Below are 27,576 nucleotides of genomic sequence, written 5' to 3' on the forward strand. Positions count from 1 at the left end.
TGGTATCAAACGACTCCCTTAGAATGAACAGAGGTGCAAGCTCAGGGCTTAGCTTACTGAGAGACACAGCCAGGATTGAGACACAAGAGTTACTTTCCAGAACAAGTTGTTTGAGGGGTAGAAGTTGTGGGGAGGGTGGGTGGGTTTGCAGCCTTGTTCAGTCCATGCTGGTAGAATTGCTGTAACAATCTTTACATGCAGAACATGCTTTAGAAAGAGGCTGGGCCCTGTCGCAGAACCAGGAAGAGACCTCTGATTGAAGCCCTAGGTAAGCTCATATCCCTGGTGAACTACAAGCTTTAACACCAATTCATGGGCACCTGTGCTCAGGAGTGATACCCAAAACGAGCCAGTAACAGAAGCGATAGAACGAGACAGACACACAGGGCTTAAGGCAATATGTATTAATGCTGTTAGTGACCAACTACTTTAATCCTGACCGTCTTCAGCCTCCTAAAACAAAAATTATTGAGCAATTAAACTGCACCTCAGCTGATCCAAGCTCTGAACTCTCATTGGTTGTTGGGTAGATTAGGATGGGGGAACCCTCCCCTCAAAACAGCCACATCGTAGGTAGCCATTAAGACAGTCTGTGAGCATCAGCAAAATTGTAAATAGCAGCAGTCAGAGTGAAGACCCACCAGTAGATCAACCCAAGGGGATCCACCCACCACCCCTAAAACCAACAAGTCATTTCAAACTTATAAGAACCTCAAGCATGTATCTGGCTTACAAGAAAAACATCCAATCCCTACTGAATAAACAAGCTTTAAGTCAAGAACTGGATTAACCCCACCACTACCCCTTGAAGAGGGGGTTCACAGTCCAGAAGGTGTCCAGGGTTTATTAAATGAAACTCCTTAGCAGCAGAAGAATAGGCAGGAGGTGGCAGTGGTTGCTATATCGAGGCCTGGCAGGTTGTCCATCCTCACCAGGTCTCCATTCTCCAGTGAGTCAGGCAAGATCTTCTATGTCAATGAGCGGCAGTGGAGCCCTCCAGTAGGAGAACTGGCTGTACTCTGGCCACAGCAAAGCAACACTAACACCCTGGCCTACCGGGGGGAAGATTAGCTCCACCAGCTCAGTCAGCCGTTCATACCTACAAGGAAAAAGGATCAACATACAGGATTATGAGACCACGTTTCTCCTCCTCAGCCCTCATCCAGGCACATGAGCCACCAAAAGGTGCTCAAGGCGCACTCTACTCCACGGCCAACGATGCGTTGTGACTATGCCCATTCAGACCTGGAGTGACTAGCTTCCCATGCCACGTATGCTGCACAGGCTTTCTTGCTCACTGGCATGCAGTTGTCGGCACTGGGGTGGTGGGTGGGCCACAACACGGCTACCACAACAGTGCCAGTGGTAATAGGAAAGCTGGTGGACTAACTCTGCAGGAGACAGTTCAAGTCAGAGAGGCCTTTTCCCTAGGGAAAGCCCTGTACAGGAAGGAAGTCAGTCATGTTTGTTAGCCACAGGCAAATAAGACTTCCTTGCTGGGGTTCAACCTACTCCTAGGATGCTGACTGTGGAGCCCAATCTTCTCAAAGGGATTTCCCCCCCCCCGCAAGCAGCTACTCCTCTAACCCTTCCCCTGTGCAAGAGGAGAGGGACACAGAGCTGGCATTAACCCCTATTTCATCAGGGATCATCCAGGTAGGGCCCCTGGAACCTGCCACAGAATGTTATTGGTATGAGCTTCTCCATATGAGCCATGCAGAAGCTGGACCACAGTAGCCTCCCCACAGTCCAGGTTAGACTAGGAAGAGCTGAGGGGCAGGGGGTGGAAGACAGGGTCAGAAGCAGCCTGGATAGTTGAGGAGGGAGGGGAAGATGGTAGTAGGGGCAGCCCATGGTATAGAGAGACAGTACAGTAGACAGGTAGGCTTACGTGGATTTCTGGTTCTTGGTGAGCTCCCGGATCAGTTCCCCCTTTGGGTTCACCGTGAATATATGAGACTCCGACAACCCCACTTGCTTGTAAGCATCGACATCCTGCCCGAGAAATATCAACCAGACCAGTTAGAGCCAAGGAAGCACTGTCCTTACCCCCCCCCAGGATTGCCCCTCTTTCCCCCAGCAGGGAGGATGGCACTCACATGGACTCTGTTCCCAAAGGCAGCGTGGAAGGGCTGCCCCATGGATCCGAATAGGTTTCGGATGTCTGTCAAGCAGGCGATTTTGAATACCTCCGGCTTCTTCTCTATCACCTCCCTGCAACATGAGGGGTGGGAGGTCAGGTCAGGAGCTACAGCGCCAGGCTGGTCCAGGACCTAGGACAGCCAGGACTTCATTGCACTCCCTTGTTCCAGGATCCCCCAGGCGAAGAGTCGAGGGGCAGCAGTCGACCCATCTTAGGAGGGAAGTCCCAGCCTCTCCCCCATTTTATCTGGAAGGCTGTGACTATATAGGTGATAAGAGACGTGAAGGAGCCCAACCCCCACTCACTATCCCCCTCCCCTGGGGGAGACTGCCATCAGCCAATCAAAGCAAGCACATCTGGAGAGGCAATGGAGGCACCTCACCCCTCCTATTACAGGGGAAGGGGAAGTCCCAGAACAAGGGGCAGTTCTGCTTAGCAGCACAGTGCTAAACACCACTGGGGTGAGACTAAAGGAGCCAGGGGGCAGATGCTTTCTAAAGCCAGGACCATGCTGCAGACTTTAATGAATTGCTTGGTATTAAAGCCATTACCAGCATCCTGAGAGGAGTGGCAAAGAGACCCAACCCCAGGGAACAGGCCCTTCTGATGAGGATAAAGCCGGTTTGTGCAGGGATCGGGCTACACCGGCAGTGAAACCAGCATTTGGGTTAAGATGCGACAGAGATGGATGGATTACAGCATTTAAGTCCCATTACATGGGGCGGCAGGGAGAGCGTGTGTGCAGAGGATATTAAAGCAGAGACAGGCTGAACACCCCCAGGGAGATGTTTGGCCAGGAGTTTCAAAGCCTTTGAGATCTTCATCGGAGAGGCTTGCATGGTTCCCGGCACCTGCCCAGGAAGGCTTCTGCCTGAGCTCTCACGCTGCTCCCATCACTGAGGGGCTGCTGGTGCCCCCCCAGCTCCTGGGGGAGCCAGGCTTCCCACAGAATGAAGGCCAAGGAGGAACCATCAGAATAAAGACACGTGGGTGCCAACCCAAGTGTAGCTGTCCCGGGGGGGGGGGGGGGTAACACAGAACATGGCAGAGAAGAGCTACCTGTGAAAGGCTGAGAAAAGGCTGCTGGGGGCCAGCAGGATGGGCCCCCTGGGGAGGGCACAGCCCTGGTCCTTGACCCATTTCAGGTATCCTTTGGTGATGTGCGCCATGCCAATGGCCCTGGATGAGCAGTAGAGGAACTTGTAGCCATTCCTAGAACAGAGAGACGGTAGAACCAGGCAGAGACTGGTCTCTGAGCAAGCTGCAGCTTCATTATGTCCCTTGCCACTGCCACAAGGAGGTGGGACCTACATGCTGGGGTTTGAAGACTGAACAACCCCCCAATTCCTGCTCTCTGCACCCAACAACAGGCATGCACAGCCACCACCACCCCATGCGCAAGGGACCACTGATTACATCTAGCAACGCTGCTCTCCATGGGCTCAGGTGCTCTGTCCACTCAACACAGGGCACTCGGGTTCAGGCTACATAGGAAGAGATCATGAGTGGGCTCATCCCAGAGCAGCCACACAGGCAGCAGGTTCTCCTCACTGCCAGCTCCAGTCCTGAGGTGCTTTGGCAGATCTGCAGGAGGTGGCTCGACATGGACTCACCCCAGAGCCCTCAGAGACTCTCACTGCCACAGGCGCTGCACTCCAACCCAGGCGGCTTCCAGGTGATTTCCCGGCACCACCCAGGCATGGAGAACAGCCTCCCATCATCCTTTGACACCTCTGCTAGCTAGAGCATGGGAAGGCAAAGCCAGATGCAATGCTCAGCAGGTGGAAAAAACGGGAGCACACCAGGGTGCCCAGTGGCTACCTACTGCTCTAACCAGGCTTAACAGTATTCAGTGAGCTTCCTGCCACTCCCAGCACCTCAACCAGAGCTTGGCACATGCTCTTGAAGAACCCACTCAGCTGGCTGCACAAGGATACCTAGTTATTGCTTTGAGTTACATAAATATTAACTTAGTGCAGGGGAGATTTAGTCGACTTCCAGGAGTTTCCTCTCAGCTTAGCACACGAGGTCACATGTGTCGATCTGGTTCAAGAGGGGAGCTGCAGGCAGGGGAGGCCAACCAGGAGATTCAGGTGTCTGTTGGTTTCCCTTATTCAGTAGGCCAGGTATAAAGGCAAGAGGGGCAGGGTGCGAACTCCCCCCTCTCTGGCTCAGTTATTCATCTATCCCAGCAGCCCTTTGTGAGGCCAGTCTGCAAGTGAAGTGGGGCTCACCTCTTCCAGGCATGGAGAGGGATACGGTTTCCTCTTTGTGCCTTGCTCACCAATAGAGGAAATATTCTGAAGTCAGCCAGGCTCACTGCAGCTTCAAGTACACCCAACAACAAGTACACAGCACCCCACAGTGGTGGCTCAGAGATCACACAAGGAAATATCAGCATCGGAATACTCTGGCCAACTGAAAAGCCACCCCCATAGGGGCACCACCAGGGTGTGCTGTTCTATTTGACAGGATGAACAAGACAACCTTAAACCAGATTTAGCTTAGTTAAAACTAAACATTCTCCAGGTCATTTTAAACACAGTTGCCTTTGCAGGTCCCAACTCAAGAGACTTGCTACTGACCAGTTCAGGTGAACATAGGTGAGGGAGGCCTTAGAGCCAATTGCTCCCCTTTACATGTGGAAATCACAGAAGTCGTTCGATGACTGTGGCCTTCTAGACAACATCACATGCTTCCCTAATCTGCTAGCCAGTCTCCTACATTTGCCTAGGTGTCCTTTCACAATGCCCCTTAGGAGGCTGCTCAAGCCACAGCATGTTTTCTGAGCCTCCTCCCGCCTCCCAACCATCTACCAAATCCTCTTCCAAAACCTCTTCTTCCAGGAAGCCTTCCCACACCCTCTTCCTCAGCAAGGCCTCTGTCATAGGCCTGCATTTGGCCCAGTTAGCCTCTCAACTCTGTGAGGTAAGGTCCATAGTAAGTGGGTTGTAGAGCACCCCATAGCTTTGCAGACCTCCATGAACAGTTATATTGTCTTTTTCCTCTTAATCTCTAATAGCTAGCTTTCCTGTTGGCTGGTCATCCCTTAATTGCCACCTACAAGGTTTCTGGTCAGAGACAGGATATTGAGCCAAGGGGCCATTGCTCTGAACTGGCCTGCCAATTCCTACGATTTCCAGAGAACTCCTTGGATATCTACCCAAGCGAGTGAGGCTTATTTACGGTCTGACTGAGGAATTCCCAACAGGAGATGGAGTCCCCTGGAAGGCACCTTTTGGAGAAACAGAAAGCAGCTTCTCCTTCACAGAAAACATCAGCATAGCTGCTTAGCACGTCAGACACCCGGACAGCTCAGCTGACCGTGCTCGCAAACACTGGTAGAGCCATGACCCTCTTCGGTTATTTCCTTGCCAACGTGCAGCCTGGATGGCAAGGACTGAAACAGGGATGAGGAGCCTTGGAGCCATTAACCCCACAGTGCCAACGACAGCAGAGAAGTTTAACACTAAATTGGTCAAAAACACAGGATCCTCCATTAGAGGAGGTCTTTATGCTTCCTATGTCCCCAGCCTCAGGGTCAAAACAAAGAGCTCTGCAAAATCACTGACCGATAAGGCCTTGGGCAAAAAAACTCTACTGTGGCTTTTAAGGGCATTTGCGGTCAGTCCACCCCCCAATGTGTAATGCAAGTAAGGATGGGAAGGAGAGAATGGCTACTAGGCACAGGTCAGAGGAAATGCTAGCTCCAGCTCTGCCCCGCCTCCTTCCCTCAGCAGCACTGGGGGAGAGAAAAGGTTTAACATAACCACACAGAAGGAGACAGAAGCTAAATGCAGGATGGGCCCCTTCCCCATAAGAGGGCCCTGATCCTGGGGTCCCACATCTCAGTCCATCTGGGCAGGGCCCCTGCCAGGTACCTGACTAAAGCTTTAACTTATTTGATACCTACATGTGGATTTTATGGAAGAGTTTGGCAATGCCCTGGTGGGTCCAGTCTTTTCCCAGATGCGGCAAAATGTGACCCAAAGCATCAGACCTAGAAGAAGAGGAGGTTAAAAAAATACATCCTTAAAGTTATGTCAAACCAGCTGGGAATCACAACAGGCCTCCAGGCATTGGTAGGCTTATGGTACTCTCTGGGACAGGCCCATGGCCACGTACACAAGGCATTTAGTGACATGTGCTCTCCCTGCAGACAACACAGAGGAGGGCCCCTTACTTGGTGATGGTCCCATCGATATCAGAGATCACCACCTTGTCGTCCCAGTTCCACAGGTAGATGGTGGCCTCGCAGCGACACGTGCCCTGGTATTGAGTGGTCACGCTGAACACCACCTCGTTGGGGCCATCCTGCAGGTTCAGTCTCTTCTACAGCGAGAGGGGAGAAGACACGTGGATATTCGTGCAGTGCCTCTCCCCAGAGGACCCTACGCAATACTACCTGGGTGAACACATATTCCACCCCAACACATTTCAGTTGGAGGAGACGTTCTGTGCAATTTTACGTGTGCTCCATGTCAAACCCCTCTGAAGTGCAACTGTTCCTAGGGCAGACTGTAGTAGCTGTTTAACAGCACACATTAAGCAGCGGCATACAGAGCAGTTTTTGCAGGAAGAGAACTGTATCCAGTTGAAGCTACAGGGGAATTTCAGGCATGAAGACTAACTACTAGGGTTGGATTTTAGTCAAGACACCCCTATGGGGTCTTTCTACCCACCAGTGATCAGGACCTCTTTTTCACATCTCAGCCAAGAGATACTCCTGCAGCCCAGAACCCCCGACCAATGCCGACCCAGAGGGAGAGGGGCCCCACCAATTGATTCCATTTAGACCTTCAAGGAAAGTGTCCCACCCAACTAGTGACCATACCTGACCCTGCTTAAGCTAGCAAGATCCAAGGTGATCTTAGGCCTAGAACAAGATGTTTAAGCCCTTTAGGAGCATTAATATCTTGGCCCCACTGCAGATCATCCCTTTAGCATGCTCCTAGGTAGTGGCAACCCTATTTGAAGGGCCAACTCTTCAGTTTCAGAGAGAGACGGATCTCCTCTCCTTCAGCCTGGATAGCGGAGAACACACACATACAATCTGATCTGAAGAGAGCCTCAGGGATTTCTTGTAGGTGGGAAGAAATTTCTGCACGGTGGCATCAGGGCTCGACACCGGGGATATGGATTCATCACTGGATGAAGGATCCATCTTCCTCCTACACCCACGTGGAAATGGGGGGAGAGAGAGAAAAAACGAGACTGTTTCACTGCAGCAGCAACAGGAGCCCCGACTCAAGCCACAGCTACCAGCACAAAAAACCATCCATGTACTGGAGAGAGTGAGACCAGGCTGCAGAGAAGTATGACCAGCCTTGCTTGGGTACATGGGCTGGCATCGTGAAGTGGGGGTGGGGGGCCTTGACTGGGGTTGTCATAGGGACTGGAGTCTCCAGAGCTTCAGGTGCATGGGGTCAGGATATAATGAGGAGCTGAATGCCCCAACATTACCCACCCCTCTTCCCTCTCGAGGCTACAAAGGGGGCCCCCCCACCACTCTCACATACAGGGGTAGCCATCGGGAAGAGCAATTCACTTAATAAAAGGAGGGAGAAGATCTGCCCAGCCTCCACCATAGACCGATAACTAGCACGAGAGGGCTGCTTACCTCTGTGGGGTAGAGCCCTGCTCCAGTTCTCCTGTGCTGGGTTCATGCTGTGGACACAGGCATTTCTACCATTAGCTCCTTTAGATAGATTCCTATTGGGAGCTCAGAGGCCAGGAGTAAAGGCTACCTGTTTGGCTGGCTGTCAGAGCGGTACCGGATAGCTCTTCACCATGAGGGGAAAGAGGCTCACAAGAAAACCCACCAGCACCTAGTGGGGTGGGGAGGAGAAGTCTTACCCAACCCCAGCTCTGGGACACAAGATGGGGAGGGGAGAATGAAGATCTGGCCCCCATGGGGGCTACCTTTCCTACCCTAAGGAGCCAGTGCCTACCTTGATTTCAGTCCAATACCTTGTGGTCTTCACCTGCTATTGCAGAACCCCTCTTCTGCCCCCCCATGCACATTTCCTTTTAGTTTTGTTAATTGCAAATTCTTGTGGGAGTAATTCCAGGCACACCACCCAACTCCAGGGTTCATGCTCTTACATGCGGAGCTCCAGCAGTTTGTGCCACACTAACAGCTCAGGCACTAGGGCCAAGTCTACAACACCACTTACTTCGGTGTCACTTACGTTGCTTAGGGGTGTGAATAAGCCACCCCTTTGAGCGACGTAAGTGACACCAACCTACATGCCGGTGTAGACAGCGCTATGTCCACAGGAGAGCTTTTCCCACCAACATAACTACTGCCTCTCATGGAGATGAATTTCTTATGCAGATGGGAGAGATCTCTCCCCTCAGCCTAGAATATCTTCACCAGACGCACTACAGCCACTAACTGCCAGCAGCATTGGGGTTCTGAAGTTACCACGCAGTGGCCAAAGACACATGACACCTATTTTCAGATGTTACTGCCTCCAGTCTCCACCTCAGCTCAGCTCCAATGCCCTGTTGTGGTTTGGCTTGGGCAGGAGAACGCAGAAGCTATTCAGTCTCTGCTCAGTCACAGCCACCGCACACATACCTCCTCAGCAGTCAAGTCTCTCCTCCGCCAGGAAAACCACCACCTGCCGCTCTTCTTGGGCATTTTCTCCTTCACCAGCCGGTCAATGGTGCTCTGTGAAGATGGGAGAGTTTAAGAGGGACAACTCCTGCTGCACAGCAAGTCCTGTCTGAGCCCAAGACTGGAGAACATTCACAGGGCATAGTCACCCAGTTACCTCAGGATGGCAACAGCCAGGCCACTGCCCAAGCACTGAACATAGGCTGAGGGGAAAATTTCACAACATTGACCTTTGTTCAGCTTCCTCCCCAACCTATCCTCATCACCACAACCCATCTCTACTAGAAGCTGAGGCCAACTGACAAAAGGCCAGAGCAGACTGAATTCTTCCAGAGGTCAGAGGTGTCCAGCTCAGCCCTGTCCCCAGGCAGATGTCACCGAATTGGCCTTTTGTCGAGGGGGCAAGGGAAAGCTGCATTTCCCAACTGCCATGTTTGGGCACTCAGAGCGACATGTAGGTACGGACACTGGGCACTTCTACACCAAAGTGCAGTTCTGGGCTTTGTGTGTTTGAGCGAGGAAAGAACAATTGATGCACTTTTGTGGTCAGGGAAAGAGGGGACTGGGAGTCAGGGTTCTTGGCTCCCACCCCAACTTTGCCCCACACTTATTTAGTCTCTCTGTGCCTCAGTCCCTCCCCAACCCCCATCTATATAGAATATGGGCATTTACAGCTACTCACTACACAGTGAGGTTTTGAGGCTTGGCAGAGCGCCTGGGACCTTTGGGTGATAAATACTATTAGCACAGGAATAGAATTCCCATAAGGGTAAGGGACTCTGCAGGGTCAGAGGAATGCAGGGTTTCTGCCATTTACCTTGGGAACGTTCTTCTGGAATGCCTGCAAGGAGAGGATCATGGGAGCAGCCACTGCCCAGTTATAGTATCTGAAAGACACAAGAAGTAGAGGAAGGCAATTGCACATGAAGAGCTAAAGCCTCAGGAGGGTGGTGGGTAGGCATGGGGAGGCTGCCTGAAAAGGGAAAACACAGCAAGTGAAGTAGCAGGGAACAAGTATATATTTGGTGCAAGGGCACCAAAGAGCCATTTTCAGATCATGCTGGCTGCAGAGGGTTTCCCCACCATTTTGAACCTCTCAATAGCTAGGTCATGGTTTTGTGTCTACGTCCCACACAGCAGCCAGCACACACCATGTATCCCAGCCTAGACAGTACTACTATACAAATAGCCATCGACATCAGTCGTGGACACTTGGAGAAAGGTTTCTTTGGCACAAGGGGAATATATATTTAAAAAAAAAAAAAAAGTCACCAGCTCTAGGAGAAGCCAAGCCAGAAGAGCAGACTACTCACTTCTTGTGGATCTGTATCACCAGGTTTGGGTCATCGAGGACTTCTGGGTTCTCAGCAAACTCCTGGTAAGAGATTATGTGCTCCATGAACTTCTCTAGCAGAAACAGGAGAATGGGGAGAGATAAAATACCAGCAAGCCAGCACCTGAGCAGTCCCTCACTAGAACATTAAGCTTATGTGAACCAGAGGGGGGACATAAGCAGCTCTTTAATGGCTGTCAGAATAGGAGTCCTAGACCACCTCATAGGAAGCTGTCAGACATCTGTGTTGCTGGGCACCACCTCTCCTTATTCACTTGAATGGGTCCTGCAGACGCTCCCTCTCTTCCATGGCCCGGCAGCTGGTCTGCTCCCTATCTGTACTGTACCTCCTCTTAGACAGCTACATACTGTTCCTACCAAGGAGGGGAGAATGGGAATAGGGGCGGAGTTGGTTGTAGCAGAGCCAGCTGCTGTCCCAGCACAATAAGCTCTGCCCCTGGAGAAGGAGGACACCCCCAGCGGTGTGCTCTGAAAATTAATAGCAGGTTCATCCCTCCCGCTTGGACCTACTGTGCAAGATCTCTCTGCTGTCCCCGAGACCACCACATAGGGACAGCGCGATGGGGTGCGTGAGGTCATGAGTGGGGTCAGATAAGTTATCGGTGCCTCCATCGGCTGTAGGACCAGCCAGCAGTCGGGTATGGCCAGGGCTGCTGGGATCAGTTGAGGACTTTGAACCCGGTTCCACATCACTGTCAACAACAGAAGAAACAGTGACAATGCTGCGTGAGTCACCAAGTCAGATACACCCTGGCCACCCAAGTGTGGGAACTGAACTTATCTCCATGCCTCTGGAGGCATGTTTTTGAACCAAAACTGTGAGGCCAGGTTCATTCATATGAGTAGGCAACAGGAGTTCCTTCCGACCGCATCAGGCCATTGAACTCCACACAGAGGTGTTCTGCTGACTCCCTGGCAGCCAGGCCAGGGGACCTGGTGGTCTCCACAGCTGAACACAAGTGAGCAGGATCTCCTGCTGGGAGAACTCCCAAGCAGCCCTCTCAGGAAGAAACTTGGGCCTAAGATGTAAGTCCCATCTATATTGCAGGATGGAACGGTGCTCAGCATAGCCAGAATCGCAGAGAGTTTATCTGGACCAGTTACCTCCAACACGTTGTTTCAGTGTTCACTCCCTCCATGTCAGTTAATAGAACAATCTTTTCTGGCTGCAAGGAATCAAAATCCCTCTTGGGCCAAGAAGGTGGCCGGACCCTGCTCTGAAACCAGCTTAACAAAGGCCATACCTTTTGGGGAAATAAAGGGCCACCTGCTCCTCATCCAGATTGGGGAGGTCCTCCAAGTAAATGTCGCTGGGACCCAGGTGAGGGCTTCTCTTTGTGGAACCTCAAACACAGACAGACATACAGTGAGACCAGCAGTTTCCCCCAATCCATCAAACTCTTACAGAAGCGCCAAGACTGTTTCCCCACAAAGACTTTAAAATTCCCATTGAAATAGACTTCAGCTAGACCAATATGGTGTTGCAAAGACTGCAGGACACACATTAGAGCTAGTGCAGGAGAACCTAGAAGTGAAGCCAACTATAAAGCAAAAAGGAAAACTGATGCATCTATTTTCACCCTCCATTGATGTTGCTCTGGATTCATCCCACAGAAAGAGTAAGCTGTGGCTCAGTGTCACTTAAGTGTTAGAAACCCAAGATCCTTGACTATGTCAGAGGACGGACAGCGAGGAACACAGCTGAGCAGGGATTCTGTATAGTTAGTGTCAGCCACAAAAGGGAAGAGAAGACTGAGTAAGCCAGAGCCAGAGACCTGTTGGACTTGCACAAAGTGAGGTGCATAGGCCAGGACGACTTAGGCAATGGACATGGCATATTTGAGGGATAAGGGAGGCTTTGGGAAGTGAATAGGTAAGGGAGAGGACAGGTATTTGGGATGCAGGAGGTGGGTTGCCAACTGAAAGAGGGGAGTTGGAGGTGCATGTTGCTCTGGGGCTTGCAAAGCAGGTGGAGAGAAGCTGGATTAGAGTGTTTGCCACTGGGGGAGCCAGAGAGCGCACACACCTTCCCAGGAGCATGGTGCACCATTGGGCAGGGGAGCTGCAGAATGAACACCCCACTCCCAAAACACAAGGGCCTCCTGCATCTGCATGCTCGGAAGAGACACCTGGGGCTGGCCCGGATGCAAGATGTGGATCACAGACGCACAGCTCTAAGCCAGGCGGCCTAATCCCATAACCAGAGCTATAACAGTCTCCATTCTGCACCGTCCAACCTGCTGCTCACCCTGCCTCCTTGGGCTTTCCGGTTTGGTTCCTGGGCTATCACTGGGTTCCATTCTCTCCGAACCAGCCTGTCTTGGGGCTGGGGCTGCCCGCGCACAAGAGGGATCCATCTCTAGGGCTTGCTGATTCTTCACCACATTCTCTTCTCCTTCCACAGCTTCTCCCACTGACTGTTCCTGTGCTCCCTGCTCTCCTATTTGGGGCAGGGTGGTCTCAGGCGCACTCCCCACTGCGGCTGCAGACTCTGCCGAAGGCTGGTCTTTCAGCACAGGGGGGCCATTCCCATTTTGGAAGACGGGCGTTGGCCTAATTACAGGTGTGGTGGAGGAACAAGACGTATCCCAGGAGTCTGCTGTTCTCAAGTCGCCTTCCAAACCTGCCGTGATGGCTTGGAAGTGGGTTGCCTGGCTCACTGGGATGGTCGTCGTTGTGGTGATGGTCACAGTGGACTTGACTGGTTCGACTCGCTCCAATTTACTCACCTTAAGAGGGGGAAGGAAAGAGGGTTGGGTGTGGGAGGAGTAAAAACCAAAGGATCAGCCCTTCAAAAGGAAAGGCAAAAATCCTCCTCCAAATAGCATCCTTTCCCTCCCATGTGTATCCTAGGCCCCAGCTGGAATGGTATCTGCATGGAGTGCGTGAAGAAGAAGAGAGGCAATAGCTAGCACAAGGGTGGTCTACCTTTCTCTGAGCTCCTTGCTCTCCCCCCACCCAACATGCTATAAAAACTCCACCTCCCACCTGTGCCAGAACAAATGGTTTTCTGCATATAAAACTCAGGGCTGGCATTAGGGGGCAGCAAGGAGAGCAATTGCCCGGGGTCCCATGCCACAGGGCCCCCCCGTGAAGCTACATTGCTCAAGCTTTGGCTTCAGCCCCGGGTGGTGGGAATCAAGGCCCATGCAGTGGGGCTTTGGCTTTCTGCCCTGGGTCCCAGTGAGTCTAATGCTGGCCTTGCTTGGGGGACCCCCTGAAACCTGCTTGTGGCCCCCAGTGGGGCCCAGACCTCTGGTTGAGAGCCACTGAGCTAGCGGATGCTCTGTGGAACTTATACCAGTGATGGGAGCTCACCAAGTACCTTCTAACCCCCAAGCACCTGCTCCCCCTGGATTCTGGCACTATGGAAAGCAAAGGAAAGTTGCTGTATCATATTTACAGTAATAAGATATACTAGTCCAAGCACCTTTATCCCAGTATAACTGCATCACCCAATGGGGCGGGCAGTGCTGCTTTAACCATACTAGTTTCAGACAGAGCTAGGTAGAGCACAAGGAGCGTGTATAGACTAGCCCTTATACCACCACTCTGCAGAAGGCTCCATGTCACATATACAGATAATCAAAGACGACAGACCTCAGTTCCACTGGTTATCAAGAACAAGCCCATGTGCACATATTACACAGAAAATACGTGAGAGAACATTCAAGGTTGCAAAGTTAAGCACTCCAGGATGCCAGAATTAAGGTAGCCTGTCACCATCCCTCCCTCCCCAGGGGCTTGATGTGTGTACAAGTGAATGGCCCATCAGGCTGTTCTCTTCTGGCTAGTGAGGGGGTCTACCAACAAAAACCTAACCAGTAGACGCAGCCACAGTGGGCAGCCAAGAGACGGAAGCACCAGAGTAGTGCTATTCTGTAGGATCTGCTCTCGAGTTCAAGCTACAGAGACAATATTCTGCATAACATAGGCACTTACATAGACTCAGTTCTGACTCTCAGTCTATGGGTTAGATTTTAATTTATATTAAAGCAAGGCTGGGACTAAGCATTAGACCAAGACCAAGTGAGTCAGACATACTAAAGATAAGAAATGTTAGAGACATATCCCACCCCCCGACCATTGCTCCAGAATAGCCCATGCAGAACACCGAGATGCCTTCAGACAATTGCAGCACAGATCCTATTTCGCTGAGTTGAAAGAATTAAGCTGCCATCTGAAACCTGGGACAGCAATGTTCTCTCACTAGACCAAGAGCCAGCTGCCCACGTGGTCGGAAAGCCAATTTCCCCCCAGCCAGTCTTTCCGAAAAGCAAAATTTATTTAGAGATTGTTTTCTCTATTCCCTCTCCCTTACCTACCTGAGGGAGCCTCCCCCAAGTCCACTGCATGTGGGGTTCAGCTCCAAGAAGAGATGGCTCAGAGGGTTTGATCTCCAGTTCAGAGTCACTTTTGGGGGAAGACGGACGGCTTGGAGTGAGGCTACAGAGAAGAACCACAAAGTCAAGCAGAACCCTTTCCACGTCCACAGCACCCATCCACATTAAAATTATTTGTATTACAGTAGCACCAGGGGCTTCAACTGGGATCAGGGCTGCGCTGTGCTAGGTGCTGTACAAACACAGAGCTGGTCCCTGCCCCAGAGAGCTTACATTCTAACTAGCCAAGACTGACAAGGGATGGGAGAGGACAGAGAGGCAAAGCCATCGGAAGCGATTTGCCAGAAGTCACACAGCAGATCAGTAGCAGAGCTGGGAATAGAACCTAGGTCTCTCAAGTGCCAATCCAGTGCTCGAGCCATTAGCCCAGACTGCTTCTGCGGGCTCATCAACACGGTGCGTTAGTCTGCTCCAGAGAGGTGTAAATTCTAGTTCACACCAGTATGTCATACACCAAATAGTCTGCATGGACTCTGCTGGCACACACTAGAAGTTCCCAAGGGTGCACTGATGTAGGCCTTTTTTAAACATTACCACATCAATGCACCCTTGGGAACTTTTAGTGTGGGACACACTAGTGCAAGCTAGAATTTACACACCCCTGGTTCACTGTGTGGACAAGCCCAGAGACTTCTTCAGGCCCCAATTTCCACCAACATCCACACAGATTTGTCCTTGCCGCTTCTCAGCTCTGCCCACAGGATCTGGGTCTGTGTAGGGCTTTTAGCTCTTCTACATTCCACTCGCACCTTATTGGGCCAGGGAAGCTAAATGGTCCAAGATCCGCTCCCTTGCTCCACACGGCTTTCTAGTCACCTTATCTTCAAATATACCCCACCGTCTCATGGAGCCTTAAAATGACTATTACCTCTGTGGCGGAGCCAGCTCCCCATCAGAATAATGGTAGCTCTCTTTGGATTGCACAGTCCCAGCTTCCTCACTCGGGAGGTCAGTGAAGGAGAAATAAACTGAATCACTGTGAAGAGAGAAAGTAAAGTAAAGTAGAGTGGAAGATGGAAATACCAGTATTGGGACCTATTACGAAGTGACACACACACGTGCGCAGAGAAAGGAACTAGCCAGGACGTTAACCCAAGACCATCAGTATCCAGAAGCGAAAGGAATACCGATTTAGCATTTATACGGGCTTCACTTCCCCATGGTGTTGCAGTAACATTAGCCACTAATGAACCACCCCCACTGCTAGGAGGCAGGTAGTGGAATCACCTCCATTTTACACAGAGAAACAGCGATTAGGCAAGCAACTTGTTCAGTGCCACCCAGGAGTCAGTGACAGACTCTGGTGTCCTCGCCTCAGTCCACCAACCCCCCAAGAAGCCCCACCCAGCCTCCTGGCAGGGCTCACCAGGCAGTCAGCAGCTTGCGCTTTTCCTCGAGAGTCCATTCACTGTCAGTCCCTTCCTGCTCTTCTGAAGTAGAGTCCGCCGCCTCCTTCGGCTTCAGCTTCTTCCTGCGCCGCCTTTTCTTACGAAGGGACGTCATGTCAGAGCCTGATGCTTCTGGCTCTCCAAGCACACTGAGCTGAGACACAGTGGATGCCTGGGATGGTTTGGCCTCGAGATCTGGACTCTCTTCCAGAGGGATAGGGGAGGTGCACAGACAGGAGGGGATTGTCTCCTGGAACAGAGGTGGGAAGAGGCACAATTGTTAACCTTTGACCCCAGCCCTGTGGCGACAATCTACACAATAAATGTCATCACAAAATTGTCATGTCCTTGAATGAAGATCCCTTCAGGTCTGGTATGTGTGGAACAGACACCAGGACACCTTTGTTAGCCTCGGCCCACAGAGACTGACTTTGAAAGGAACTTTCCATCAGCTTGGCTGAATGCAATTAGAAGGTGGAATCAAGACTTAAAAAGTTAATGGTGCAGAGGGGACTGAGTGGCTCAGGGGACTGGTAACTGGATACGCAGCCTTTTCACCTCTAGGTCAGTCGGTCTCATCTAGCAGCAGCCAAAGGTCAGCATGAGGGGGTTGTCGAAGCAGGACAGACATCCCGTCACAAGACCCCAGGCATTGTCAGGCACAGAGGCACCAAGATCACCTCTCTGCTGACCACTGATAAAGCCTCAAAAAGGGGGTTGGCTAATCACTGTGCTGTTCATCAGGGTCCTGGAGATGCTCCAGTCCTAACCTCATCTACATTGCATCATAAGCTCCTTGATACTGGGACCTCTCCATGTGTTATACCTGGAGGGAGAGGAAGAGACAGCAAGAGCACTATACACACCCCGACAGCCAGCGAGGGCTAATGGCACAACCCCCATGGAGAACACCAATCTGAGCCTACTTGTCCTTCCCTCTTCCACTCCCCATCCCCCTTGCAGTAGGCATGAAGTCAGGAAAATACAGGGGGGGGGGGAGGTGGGGAAAAAGAGCCAGCTGACAAGAGGTACAGGAGCCATTTCAGGGGCACTCAGTGGGTACATTCACCTCTTTCCAGCTATAGAACATGGCTTACCTCATTCTCCTCTGACTCCTGGACAAAGAAGGCCTCTCCATTGTCTCCCAGCTTCATGTGCAGGTCCACTGGCTCCCCGTTGATTTCTATGTCAACCTGACAAGAGGGAGGGGGAGAACAGGGCTTGGAATCCACTCACCCAGCAGTTCCCCAGCAATAAAGATAAGAGGGGAGATCCCTCCAAACCATATCTTCCCCGGGAACCTCCTTCCATGCCACCACAGGGTTCTCCCAAACCCTCTGAAAAACTAGGAGGGCTGCAGACACCAATTTTGTTTGGAGGAGGATGGAATTCTTCTTGGCAAAGGAGTCCCCAGTGAGGCCCCTCAACAACTGGGGAGAGAGTGTCCCAGCTCATGGAGCTACCTATCCCCACCAAGGCTCCTCCCAGACAGCAGACCTGTTTCATTTCCACCTGCCACTTGGTAAATGAGGGACAGAGGTCCTCTCACATATAAGTGAGGGACACTTACTCTCCCAAGCAGCCTGCTGAGGATGGTCTAGCTTCAGAGAGGGGGAAAGCGAACCATTCCACAATGCACCAGGGCTGTGTGACAACCCAGGCAAATGGCAGGGCTCTCTGCCCCCACCCTCAAGCCAGCCCCTGTGAACTTAGTTTCAGGAAGAACTAGAATGGAGGGGACCTAAGCAAGTAGACACCAGTGCTCCCTAGCACGAGCAGCACACACCCCATCCGGAGGGCATCACTTACCACTTTCTCCCTGGAGCGCAGGACTCCCAGCTTCCCAAAGCGCACGTGGAAAGGCGAGCACCGGAAAGAGCCATCCGGCTGCCTCACCACAATGATGTCAATGCATCCTGTCAGGGTGGCTGGGTTCAGGCCCTTGTACAGCTCCTTCACGGTGATCAGCACAGACTCAGCCAGCTGCCCCACGTAGTTCATGGTCTGAGACTGCAACCAAGGGAAGCGGGGAGAGACTCAGGGGGCTGTGAGGGACCTGTACACCAAACTGTCCAAGGTAGAAGAATCAACAAAAGCCCATTTTATATAAAAGTCAGCACGCATTAGAGCCACAAGACTGGATTAGTCTGAACAAGGGAGGTCTATTGAGGGGGGTTAAAATTACAACTGGTAAACAAAAGGAAAATGGAAACAAACTAGTGGTCCAGAATTGCTGTTTTGGAAATTAGGTCCAATTGGTAGACCAAAAAACACAAACAAACAGTGGAAGGGTGGGCTATGCTGCCCAACACCCATTTTTTAGGGTTCGAGAGAGAATTGGGGGAGGGGGGGGAGATCATAACACAGAGGTGGGAGAAAGGGGTGAGATTCAACAAGGCTGCTGCTTTCTGGAAGCTGGGATCCCCGGAACACTGTCCTGGGCATCCTGACCAGACCATGCCACAAAGAGGGAACCAGTGACACCAGCGTTGGCTAAATCCTTAACACCTGGAATCGGAGTCTTGGGTCCCTGCTCCCTCCTCCTATCCCATGTGTCATTTCTCTTCCCCCACCTTATTGCTTTCCTTTTCCCCTCTCTTTTTGCCTTATATTAAGGAGTCTGGCTTAACTGGCCAAGACCACCTTTTTTGCAACATTGCTGTGAGCACGTGACCAGAGGCAGCTAAAAGCTATGCTCTAAACCAGTGGTTTTCAACCTTTTCTCATTTGTGGACCCCTAAAAATATTTAGAGTGGAAATCTTAGGCATACGGATCACAGGTTGAAAACCACTGCTCTAAACCGCTCCAATCTGGGGTACAAGTTTGTCAGCTCTTGGAGAGGCTGATTGGACCATGTGCCATGCCCACATTTCTTCAGCGGTGAGGTTGCAAGTGAGAGTCAGCACTAAAGAGAAGCTGTATTTCCCATCTCTGCTGTTCTTCTCTCTCCCTTTGTGTGTTTGTGTCTTGTTTTGTTTTCAAGGAAACAGGATCAGACTAACAGCAGCAGCTGCTGTTTCTCCCTCACCCCAGGACAGTTACCATCTTTGAAAGACCGGCAAACAGGGGTTTTTCCCCCTACAAGACCCTACATCTAAAGGGAAAGGATATGAGTAAGGCTGCGAGTCTGTCACAGATTCCATGACTTTCTGGGACCTTCATGACTTCTGCAGTGGCTGGTGCGACTGGCCTGGGAACTGCTGGGGCAGTCTCGAGCCACTGTGCCAATCCCCCACAGCAGCAGGAGTTTGGGTGTGGGAGGGGGCTCAAGGCTGAGGCAGGGGGTTGGAGTGTGGGAGGGGGGTGAGGGCTCCAGAAGATGCTTACCTTGGGGGCAGCAGGGATGTCCCCCAGAAGTGGCAACACGTTCCAAGGCAGAGGCACAACCAAGGAGCTCCGCATGCTGCCTCGGCCTGCGGGCCCTGTACCCACAGCTCCCATTGGCCATGGTTCCCGGCCAATGGGAGCTGTGGAGTGGGCGCTTGGGGTGGGGGCAGTGCATGGAGCCCCCCGGCCGTGCCTTCACCTAGGGGCTGCAGGGACATGTGGGCTTCCCCCTGCCCCAGAGCACCTGTAGTGCCCCCAGGCAGCCCCCTGCCCAGAAGCACCAAGATTTAATCAGGGATATATAGCACAAGTCATGGGCTGTGAATTTGTGTTTAAGAACATAACATAAGAACAGCCATACTTGGTCAGACCAAAGGTCCATCTAGCCCAGTGGCCAATGCCAGGTGCCCCAGAGGGAATGAACAGAACAGGTAATCATCAAGTGATCCATCCCCTGTTGCCCATTCCCAGCTTCTGGCAAACAGGCTAGGAACACCATCCCTGCCCATCATGGCTAATAGCCATTGATGGACCTATCCTCCATGAATTTATCTAGTTCTTTTTGAACACTTTTATAGTCACTCACCCTGCTGCTGCCCCCATCCCCCACCCTGACACCCTCTCCCCTTTTCACCTTAAAGCACTAACAACATTCCCCAAGGGAACTGAACAGGCAACAAGTATAGCTCAATTGCCAGATAGATTCTCCTCTGTGTGGCAGGAAGTCCGGTGTATGCTGTATAGAGAGACAACCTGACGCCTAATCTCTCTGTTAGCAAAAGTGCTTGGTCATTGACAGCCTGCTTTAAGGCAATAGTTTAAACACCTTTCTTACACAGACTTCCCTGCCAGACTCGTTTAGTTAAACTGAGTTTGAATAAAATGACTAGATCAAGAAATAAAAAAACTCACTGGCTATGTCAGGGCCTCCTTGAGCCAGGTTAGCAGTTCCTTCTTCTGGGTACACAGAAGAACTGAATGGTGGTCATTTGGAAACTGTTTTTAACCCCAATAACACATTTTCCTACAATATAAAAGACAGCTGAATGTGGCTGTGTCGACACAGCCTTGTCACTAAAGGTCAGTGTGTGTAAATGCTCTTTGTCGGCACTTCTGCTGACAAAATATTCCCAGCCCCCAAAACTTTTGTCTTTCAAGTGAGGGGGAGAGCGGGGGCTTTTTTAAGTACCTGTGAAAGACAAAGTTTTGTCAACAACTTCACAGTGTAGACATACCCTCAAGGATCCCCTCCGCTTGCTTCCTCACTCCCCCCCCCCCCCCCGAAACCCTGCTGTGACCTGTGACTGTCCATGACTTTTACTAAAAATATCTGGACTAGAGCGTAGCCTTAGCGATGAGGGATATTGTTCAAATAAAGGCCTACCTATTACATCACAAATGCTTTAACTGTTTTTCCTTCTTTTCCTGTGTCTTTAAGAAAAGGTTAACAAGATTTTCTGATGGTGCATTTGCTATGGACCTGAGCAGGCAGTTCATCCCTCAAAACCTCAAACCATGTTTAATGGTTTTGTGTTGTGCAGGGACAGATGACCCCTTGGACTCTCTGGGCCCATGGATTCCATCAAAATGAACCAGCCATTCATACACCCAGGGCACATACAAGTGCCTACTGTAGGGAAATCTTTCACTTTACAGCCATTTGTGCAGCCTCCCCTCCCCTCCTGGGGTAAGTAAATATTATTCCCATTGTATTAATGGGAAAGTGGAGGCAGAGAGGTTAAGGGGGCTTGGTCAAGGCCACACAGTGAGTCCATGACAAAGCTAGAATCAGAGTCCAGATCTCTGGCTTCCCAGTCCTGTGTTCCAACATGCTGCCGTACTGACCCATACTGCTTACAGACCAGAGAGGTGTTTCCAAAGGGGATGGGGTGCGTGGAGTGCCTTCTATTTTGTGATCAGTAGAAAAGAAGCCCCTGTTCACACCCCCTTTAACATCAGAGAATAAGCTAGTCTCCTCCCTGCCACCTACCTAGGTCTTCAGATCATTCCCTGCTGCAGGGGCTCTCCTTGTAGGCCAGAGTCCTTGCCAGTGGCATGCGCACACCCTGTGGAGGGGAACAGGATGTACAAATGAACGCCCAAGGCGAAGGAAGTGCTCCCCTGTGATAAACACAGAGATACGATCTAGCAGAAACCAAGCCATGGCTCCTTTGCACTAGTGTGATCAGCACAAAAGAACTAGGCCAACTAGAGTTAAAACTTCTCATGAGACATCCTAATAATTCAAGCAACTGCCACTCAGCATTGACAGTTTGCTGCCACTGCTTAACTTACAGGGCAGCTATTCTGCAAGAATTCTTTACTTGGGTCAGAATTCTCCTCTCACTTCTGCATGGCAGATCTCAGCTCTGATCCTATGCTTTTCTTTTGGGAGACCCAGGCCTGTAATGAGAGCAGAAGAGAGAACCACTGTGCAGATCTGAGGAGAGATTTTTGTACTCTCTTTTTAGCTATGTAATATCGGCTCTCTCTGAGCTGAGGGGCGAAAACATCACCACCTGGGTGGATAGAGAGCATACTGCATGGGTGTGGCCTTTATCTTGTTGGGAAGTGACATTCCTGGGTTGACGGACGTGGCTGTTTTGTAACCTGGCTTCCCACTCCTATCTGCACATGCTGCATTCAGGCTTCATTGGATTGCCTTTGAAGTCAATGGAAAGACTCCAGTTAACTTCAGTGAAAGGTGAACCATACCCCTTATGAACACAGTATGTGGGGCATGTCTCTTTGGGAAGATGGAGGAACCTCGGCATGGGAAAAGCAATATACTGCCAATCACAAAACATTCAAAACTCATGAGCAACAGCCCAAGATCATGAATTTAAAAGGGTTCTTGTTTACCTTCTGGTTTGAGCCTTTAATTACATTTTCAAGCTTTCCCTGCAACTGTGAGGCTGAACACTTGATTTAAAATAAATAAATAAATAATCTGAGATTCTCGCACATCTCCAGGAGCCAGGGCTTAAAGAAGGCAACAGATATCACAAGAGTGGGAATAAAATAGTGAGAAATGGTCAGCTCTGAGCTCGCATGCATTCCCTGCTCTGGGAGGGTCTGCCACCATGCAAACCAGTGTCAACACATTTCCCTGCAGAATTCTTGGTCGTTATCATTAATGGGTTACAGTTATCACTCTATCGCTGCACTCGTTTCAAAAGCAGATGTCAGGTGTTATTTTGTATGTTTTGAATGTTAATCGGTATGAGCCATTTCACTCTTACATGGATTAGCATTTGCCATCCCAGAGGACTTTAATCGTATAATGAAGTCATCAACAGTCACTTTGTACTGTGTGATCTTCTTATTGGGACACCCTGGCAGATGGCCTTCTGCACTATGCATGTAGCTGTCCAAATTGGGAGAAGAGGCCATGGAAGAGAGGCAGAAGACATCGAGAGTAACACTATACTGAACAACAGAAGTCTTTGCACTTTACACTCATTAAAGGCCAATCCCAACCACTCTGATTTGGAACCATTTCACAGCCACTACGTACAGGTGTAGATGAATCTCCAGTGGAGCAGAAATTGTTAATACTTTCCCAATTAAGCAACAGCCGTTGCCATTCACCATCATTTGGCTCCCGGGGGTATATCCCAGAGAAGCAGTCATTCCGATTAAGTGGAATAGACGGTGCTGTAAGTAATGAGCAGTTAAGGGCTATTTAGTTGCAGGTTTGCAGAGGACTCAGACAGTTTTGGAAGGCCACTTTCATTAGTCACTAATGCACCCCAATCACGCAGCTTTTGGTTTTCATTAGCAAGGACATTTGGAAGGAAACCCTGCATGGCCCATAATCTTCATGTCTCTAGTTCACATGCTCCAGCTGATCATTCCCAAAAGGAAGGTTAATCCCCCCTTTGCCATGCACAGCAGGATGCCAAGACACTGAGGATGTCACAGAGCCTTGCAATTTGCATGGTACGCGCTGTGGTTTTGTATCAAGTGCTGGGACTTCGTGATGATACAAGCGTGACGCACTGGCATGCTGAGATTCCGTGGCATACAGTACGCAGCCCCCACAGAGCAGTTCGCAGGAAGCAGTAACAACATGTGTAACTGGCAGCTAATTTCCTCCTGGCCAGCACATGGAATCCCAGCAGAAACTTCTTGCTGAGCAAGGCACGAGAGCTGGCCATTCAGCCTGGCCTCCATTTTGAGTAGTAGTAGTGGGGGACAGTCAGTACCCAGGGAGTTACAGGAGTTTGATTTCTTCCACAACTTCCCTGTGCTCCCAGAAGGCCTTACAAAGTCTCCCAGGAGCCACCACTTCAGGAAGCTGCACCAGGGTCTATGGGATAGGTACCCTGGTGCAATGAGACTGAATAGACATAGGACAGCCCCCCAAGTAGACACAGGGTAAAAGTGCAAGCAAAACTGCCTGACTAGTGGGGACACACTGCAGGGCTGATATTAGCACCCATGTTGTCTCACCAGCTCAGTTCTCTGTGTAGATGCAGCCATGGACCAGAGACCAAGGCTATGGCCACTGTTCATGGACTGTATTAAGAGGGCTACAGTGGAGGCCACAACATCTCTATTAACCTCTTCTGGTAACAATAAGATGGGGACAGGAATCTCTCCCGACAGATACAGTTCCTAGAACTAAGACCTTGTAGTGTGTCTCCCCTGCCCCCTCGAGCTTTCACAGCCCCCCTCCCTCCCCCCAACTCCTCAGCTGTTGGGAAACTAACAGGTTGAGACAGAGGTAGGTGGGAGACTGTTTCCAGGCTTATTCACCAAAACCGTGTAATAGTTAGAGGAAAGCAGTAGGTATAAGATGGCAGAGCCCAGCTGGCAACGCTGGGTGAAAACAAGTACTGAGGCAGGGAAGAGATTAAGCATTGCGCTTTGTTAAACTGAGTGAGTGGCAGGCCCCAGAATGGAGCCCTGGCTGCTAGCCCTCTGCTCTAGCTACTAGGCCACCCTACCTCTTGAAAACACAGGCATACAATCTTAGGTCTGCTGGCCCGGGCAGGATGATCAAATGGTTGTTCTGGACATGAGCCAGAAATCCAATTTGGTAGCTTAGCGGCAAGTGCTCCTGCACTACACAAGCCCCCCCAGGTTCAAATCCCACTTACCCTTCTAGCTAGGAAGGAGGGCCAGTGTGCCAAGGCCACAGTACTCACAGCCTGATTAGCTCCAAGAGAGAACAGACTTCAGGTTACTCTGTATCAGCCCCCAATGGCTGCCCGAAGCAGCATGAAACCAGACTCCAGAGGAGAGGTCAAGATTTCAGCTGGTTTCTTCCTGCTGCCATACAGGCCCTGGATCCCATCTCTGCATGTCACCCTCATCCCAGGGCCCCTCCTCCCCAACTGTCATGCAAATGACCAAAGGAGGCAGAGCTAGGAGATAAATCCCTCATCTGCAGGATTTGTGAGCTAAAGCCACCTCCCATTCGCCCAGCAAGCCGGCCAATGCAACACAGCCTCAGTGGACGGTGGGAATCCCAGCAGAGACCTTGAGAGCAGACGCTGTGGGGAAAGAGAAGGATTCCTTACCCAGATGGAAGGGGACAGCTGACCACCATCAGATGCTGCCTCTTCCCCAGAACAGGCACGGCCTTCCCGGTATGCTTCACACAGAGTCTTATCGCTCTGGCTGCCAGACATCCCTCGAATTGGTCCGGCAGGGACATCCACATCAAACCCACAATCCCAGCCCCATGTTCCCCCTGCACTCCCCACCCCAAAGGGGTAACAAAATCCTAAGGGTTTGTTTTGCTGCTGTGCAACCCAGAGCAAATGTCCTGGCTGGGTCCAGAAGCTTCAGTGCCTGTCAGCTCTGTGCTGTGCTCACTGTGCTGGGAGAGCGTCATGGGTCATCCCCTCGCTGCACCAGCCTGCTGAACTCAGCTTTCTCCAGTGCTGTTTAATTGGCAGCAGTGCCGCCGATCCCCCAGCCAGCAGGCAGGCGACACCTGATCTTCCCTCTGTGTCCTCTGCTTCTCACCCAGCCAGCCTCCTTGGTTCCCAGGACAGCACATACAAGGGGCACACAGAGCTGGATTTTCCATGGGTGAGCACATTACAGCGCACTGTACAGGAGTGCACTGGGCCTGAGCACACCCCTGGCTCAGACTGCGAGATACTAAAAGGGTTTTATGTTTACTTGGTCATGGGAAGGGGGTAGCAGAGGAACAAACATGACCCACTTCAGTTTAACCCACTTTCCACTCATGGAGTATCTGGCGGGCACAGGGCAGTACAGTGGTGAGGGAACTTGATCTGAGCTCCAGAGGTCACAAGTTTAATGGCACTGCTGAGCAGAAACTCATCCAAGCAGGCTCCAGCCTAGGATTAACAAGGCACTACGGCAAGGACGCTTACAGGGCCTTTCAACGCCTTCATTCCAGAAAGCTTGTACTGCGCCCCCTTGGCTACCACTCCGTATCTCTGCCGTATCCTAGAGGGCCAGATGCCAGTTCACTGCAGCTCCTCAATCACTGGCTCAGTCTCACACAGCCCTGGAGAGACAGGACAAGACTCCCAACTCCAGGCCAAAACCCAACTCCCCTCCTGGTCAGGGAAACTAATCCTTAGCCAGCAGGGGTCTGGTCATCTGTGCTCTGCCACTAGGGGGCAACATCACACAGTCCATCCACCATATTCATGTTCCTCCAAAACCAGTCACAGGCTTCCAGGGCATTTGCTATGGGGCTGAGGTTATTTCACTCTGGAGAGCGATCGTGTCACCCCCTCCTTTCCAAAGGAAGCAACTAGCGCTCAAGAGCAGGCCAGGGGCTGGGCAGGAGATCTCTGGCACTGCCAGAACCCCACAGGGCACTACCACATCCACACAGCACGCATGGCTCATTTATAACAAGACAGTATACTTCAGCCTTTGGGGCCCAGTGAGCCTTGGTAACCGGAGGGTGGGAGGAGGATGCTTTGTCAATCCCAGGACCCAATTCCTACCTGATTGGTCAGCTGGGGGGACAGGAGAGCCAGGGGAAGATACAGAGGGAACATCCCACGGAGCCTGACAGCTCAGTCTTTTCTGTGATAAGGAAGGCAGTCAGTCACCCCACCCCCCTTGCTCCCCAGCTTGTGCCCTAAGGGGCTCATCCTGCTCCCCCAAGCTGTAGAGAGAAGCAATACAAACCTCTGCCTCCTCCAGAGGGACCACCCTGAACTACCCCTGCTACTTCCTTAGTGCTCCTGCAGGAGGCAGGAAGTGCTTGCAAGCAGTCACTGGGCCCAGCACCGGCACATACCAACACTGGTGCCCTAGTCCATCGATATGCAGTATCCAGCCCAAGCAGCAGCTTGGGGCAGAGCTCTGGGAAGCCAAGGGGGAGAATTTCCCTCCCCACCCCACTTTGCGAGATTACAAAAGGCACAGAGAGGGGGGAGTAGCACCTTCCGCTGCTGGCTTTTGAGGGGAGCTGCATTTTGATATTTATTATTGTGTCAGGATGCAGATCGTGATTTTCAGCCCATGGGGAAGTTCCTGGGCTAGATACAAAGGCTACCTAGTAATAAGAGGTGCGACTGCAGCACCCATAGCAAGGCCTTGGCGGTAGGAGGAGCTGCGGGAGTGCACAGTACAATCCCACCAGGACCTGAGGTATAGACTCAGGTGAGTGTTTGTCTCCTGCACCTAACCTAGAACCACCTGTCTCACACACACGTCTGTAACAGCCTCACAATTTCTCATCACCATGTGGCTGCCCATTTACCGTGGGGTATTGCCAGAACAGACACATTAAAGATTGCAAGGCACTCAGATAGTATACAAGTACTAAGACAGCCAAGATTTTCCAAAGCATCTATTGATTTGGCTGCCCAGCTTGAAATGGCTTTAAAGACCCAGTGTTCAAAAAGAACACCTACCCTCTGAAAATCAGGCTCTATTACGGGGTCTCAAGTGGGGCACCCAACAAGTCTTGTCGTGTGTCCATGCTCTAGATGGCTGTCGGGCCAAGTGCATAAACCGGACGCAGTCTAGTTCAATACAATCAGAGTGGCATGAGCTCTTCATTAGGACTGGCTGAAAGCTTTTCATCAATTGGGTTTTCAACTAACCTGAGTTTGTCCTCAAGTGTCTGCTTTCCACTGAAAACTTGCAGCCAAGGTGCCTCAAAGCAGTTGTAGTTTGGTTGCCTCACATCCCATTCCCCTCCATGGCCTGGGATTTCCGGCTAGACTACATCTCCCAAGAGGGTTGACTATGTTGCATCATGGGAGATGTAGTTCAACCAGGAAGCTTTGCCTAGAAAGGAGAATGGGAGCTTGACCCAAACTACAATTTCTCTGAGGCAAAGTGAGAGCATTTCTAAAGTCATGTTCTTTCCCTCTCTTAAGGGGGG

The 27,576-nt window shown here is 51.2% G+C and overlaps 1 protein-coding gene across 10 annotated transcripts in view; it reads right to left on the reverse strand.

Annotated features, from left to right (window-relative positions):
• Window positions 1-390: 390 nt before the first annotated feature.
• Window positions 391-27,576, reverse strand: part of LPIN3 (lipin 3) — a 47,198-nt gene continuing 20,012 nt past the window's right edge. For 3 of the 10 annotated variants that reach the window (XM_034788005.1, XM_034788007.1, XM_034788004.1), the window contains 21 exons: window positions 21,229-21,304; window positions 20,151-20,262; window positions 17,720-17,978; window positions 17,008-17,103; window positions 15,889-16,160; window positions 15,391-15,498; window positions 14,445-14,565; window positions 12,368-12,848; window positions 11,364-11,463; window positions 10,630-10,811; window positions 10,079-10,172; window positions 9,583-9,652; window positions 8,727-8,819; window positions 7,764-7,810; window positions 7,194-7,314; window positions 6,327-6,475; window positions 6,057-6,143; window positions 3,203-3,355; window positions 2,100-2,214; window positions 1,892-1,995; window positions 391-1,099 (listed from right to left, as the gene is read on the reverse strand). In XM_034788005.1, coding sequence (XP_034643896.1) covers window positions 955-1,099; window positions 1,892-1,995; window positions 2,100-2,214; window positions 3,203-3,355; window positions 6,057-6,143; window positions 6,327-6,475; window positions 7,194-7,314; window positions 7,764-7,810; window positions 8,727-8,819; window positions 9,583-9,652; window positions 10,079-10,172; window positions 10,630-10,811; window positions 11,364-11,463; window positions 12,368-12,848; window positions 14,445-14,565; window positions 15,391-15,498; window positions 15,889-16,160; window positions 17,008-17,103; window positions 17,720-17,911 — 2,730 coding nt within the window. In that variant the 5' untranslated portion in view covers window positions 17,912-17,978; window positions 20,151-20,262; window positions 21,229-21,304 and the 3' untranslated portion in view covers window positions 391-954. Of the gene's footprint in view, window positions 1,100-1,891; window positions 1,996-2,099; window positions 2,215-3,202; window positions 3,356-6,056; window positions 6,144-6,326; window positions 6,476-7,193; window positions 7,315-7,763; window positions 7,811-8,726; window positions 8,820-9,582; window positions 9,653-10,078; window positions 10,173-10,629; window positions 10,812-11,363; window positions 11,464-12,367; window positions 12,849-14,444; window positions 14,566-15,390; window positions 15,499-15,888; window positions 16,161-17,007; window positions 17,104-17,719; window positions 17,979-20,150; window positions 20,263-21,228; window positions 21,305-24,343; window positions 24,566-27,576 lie in introns of those variants that run through there. The other 7 variants (XM_034788012.1, XM_034788011.1, XM_034788008.1 and 4 more) reach the window with 6 other exon arrangements.

The sequence above is a fragment of the Trachemys scripta genome, chromosome 12 (genome assembly GCF_013100865.1).
Source record: "Trachemys scripta elegans isolate TJP31775 chromosome 12, CAS_Tse_1.0, whole genome shotgun sequence".
Taxonomy (NCBI): Eukaryota; Metazoa; Chordata; order Testudines; family Emydidae; genus Trachemys; species Trachemys scripta.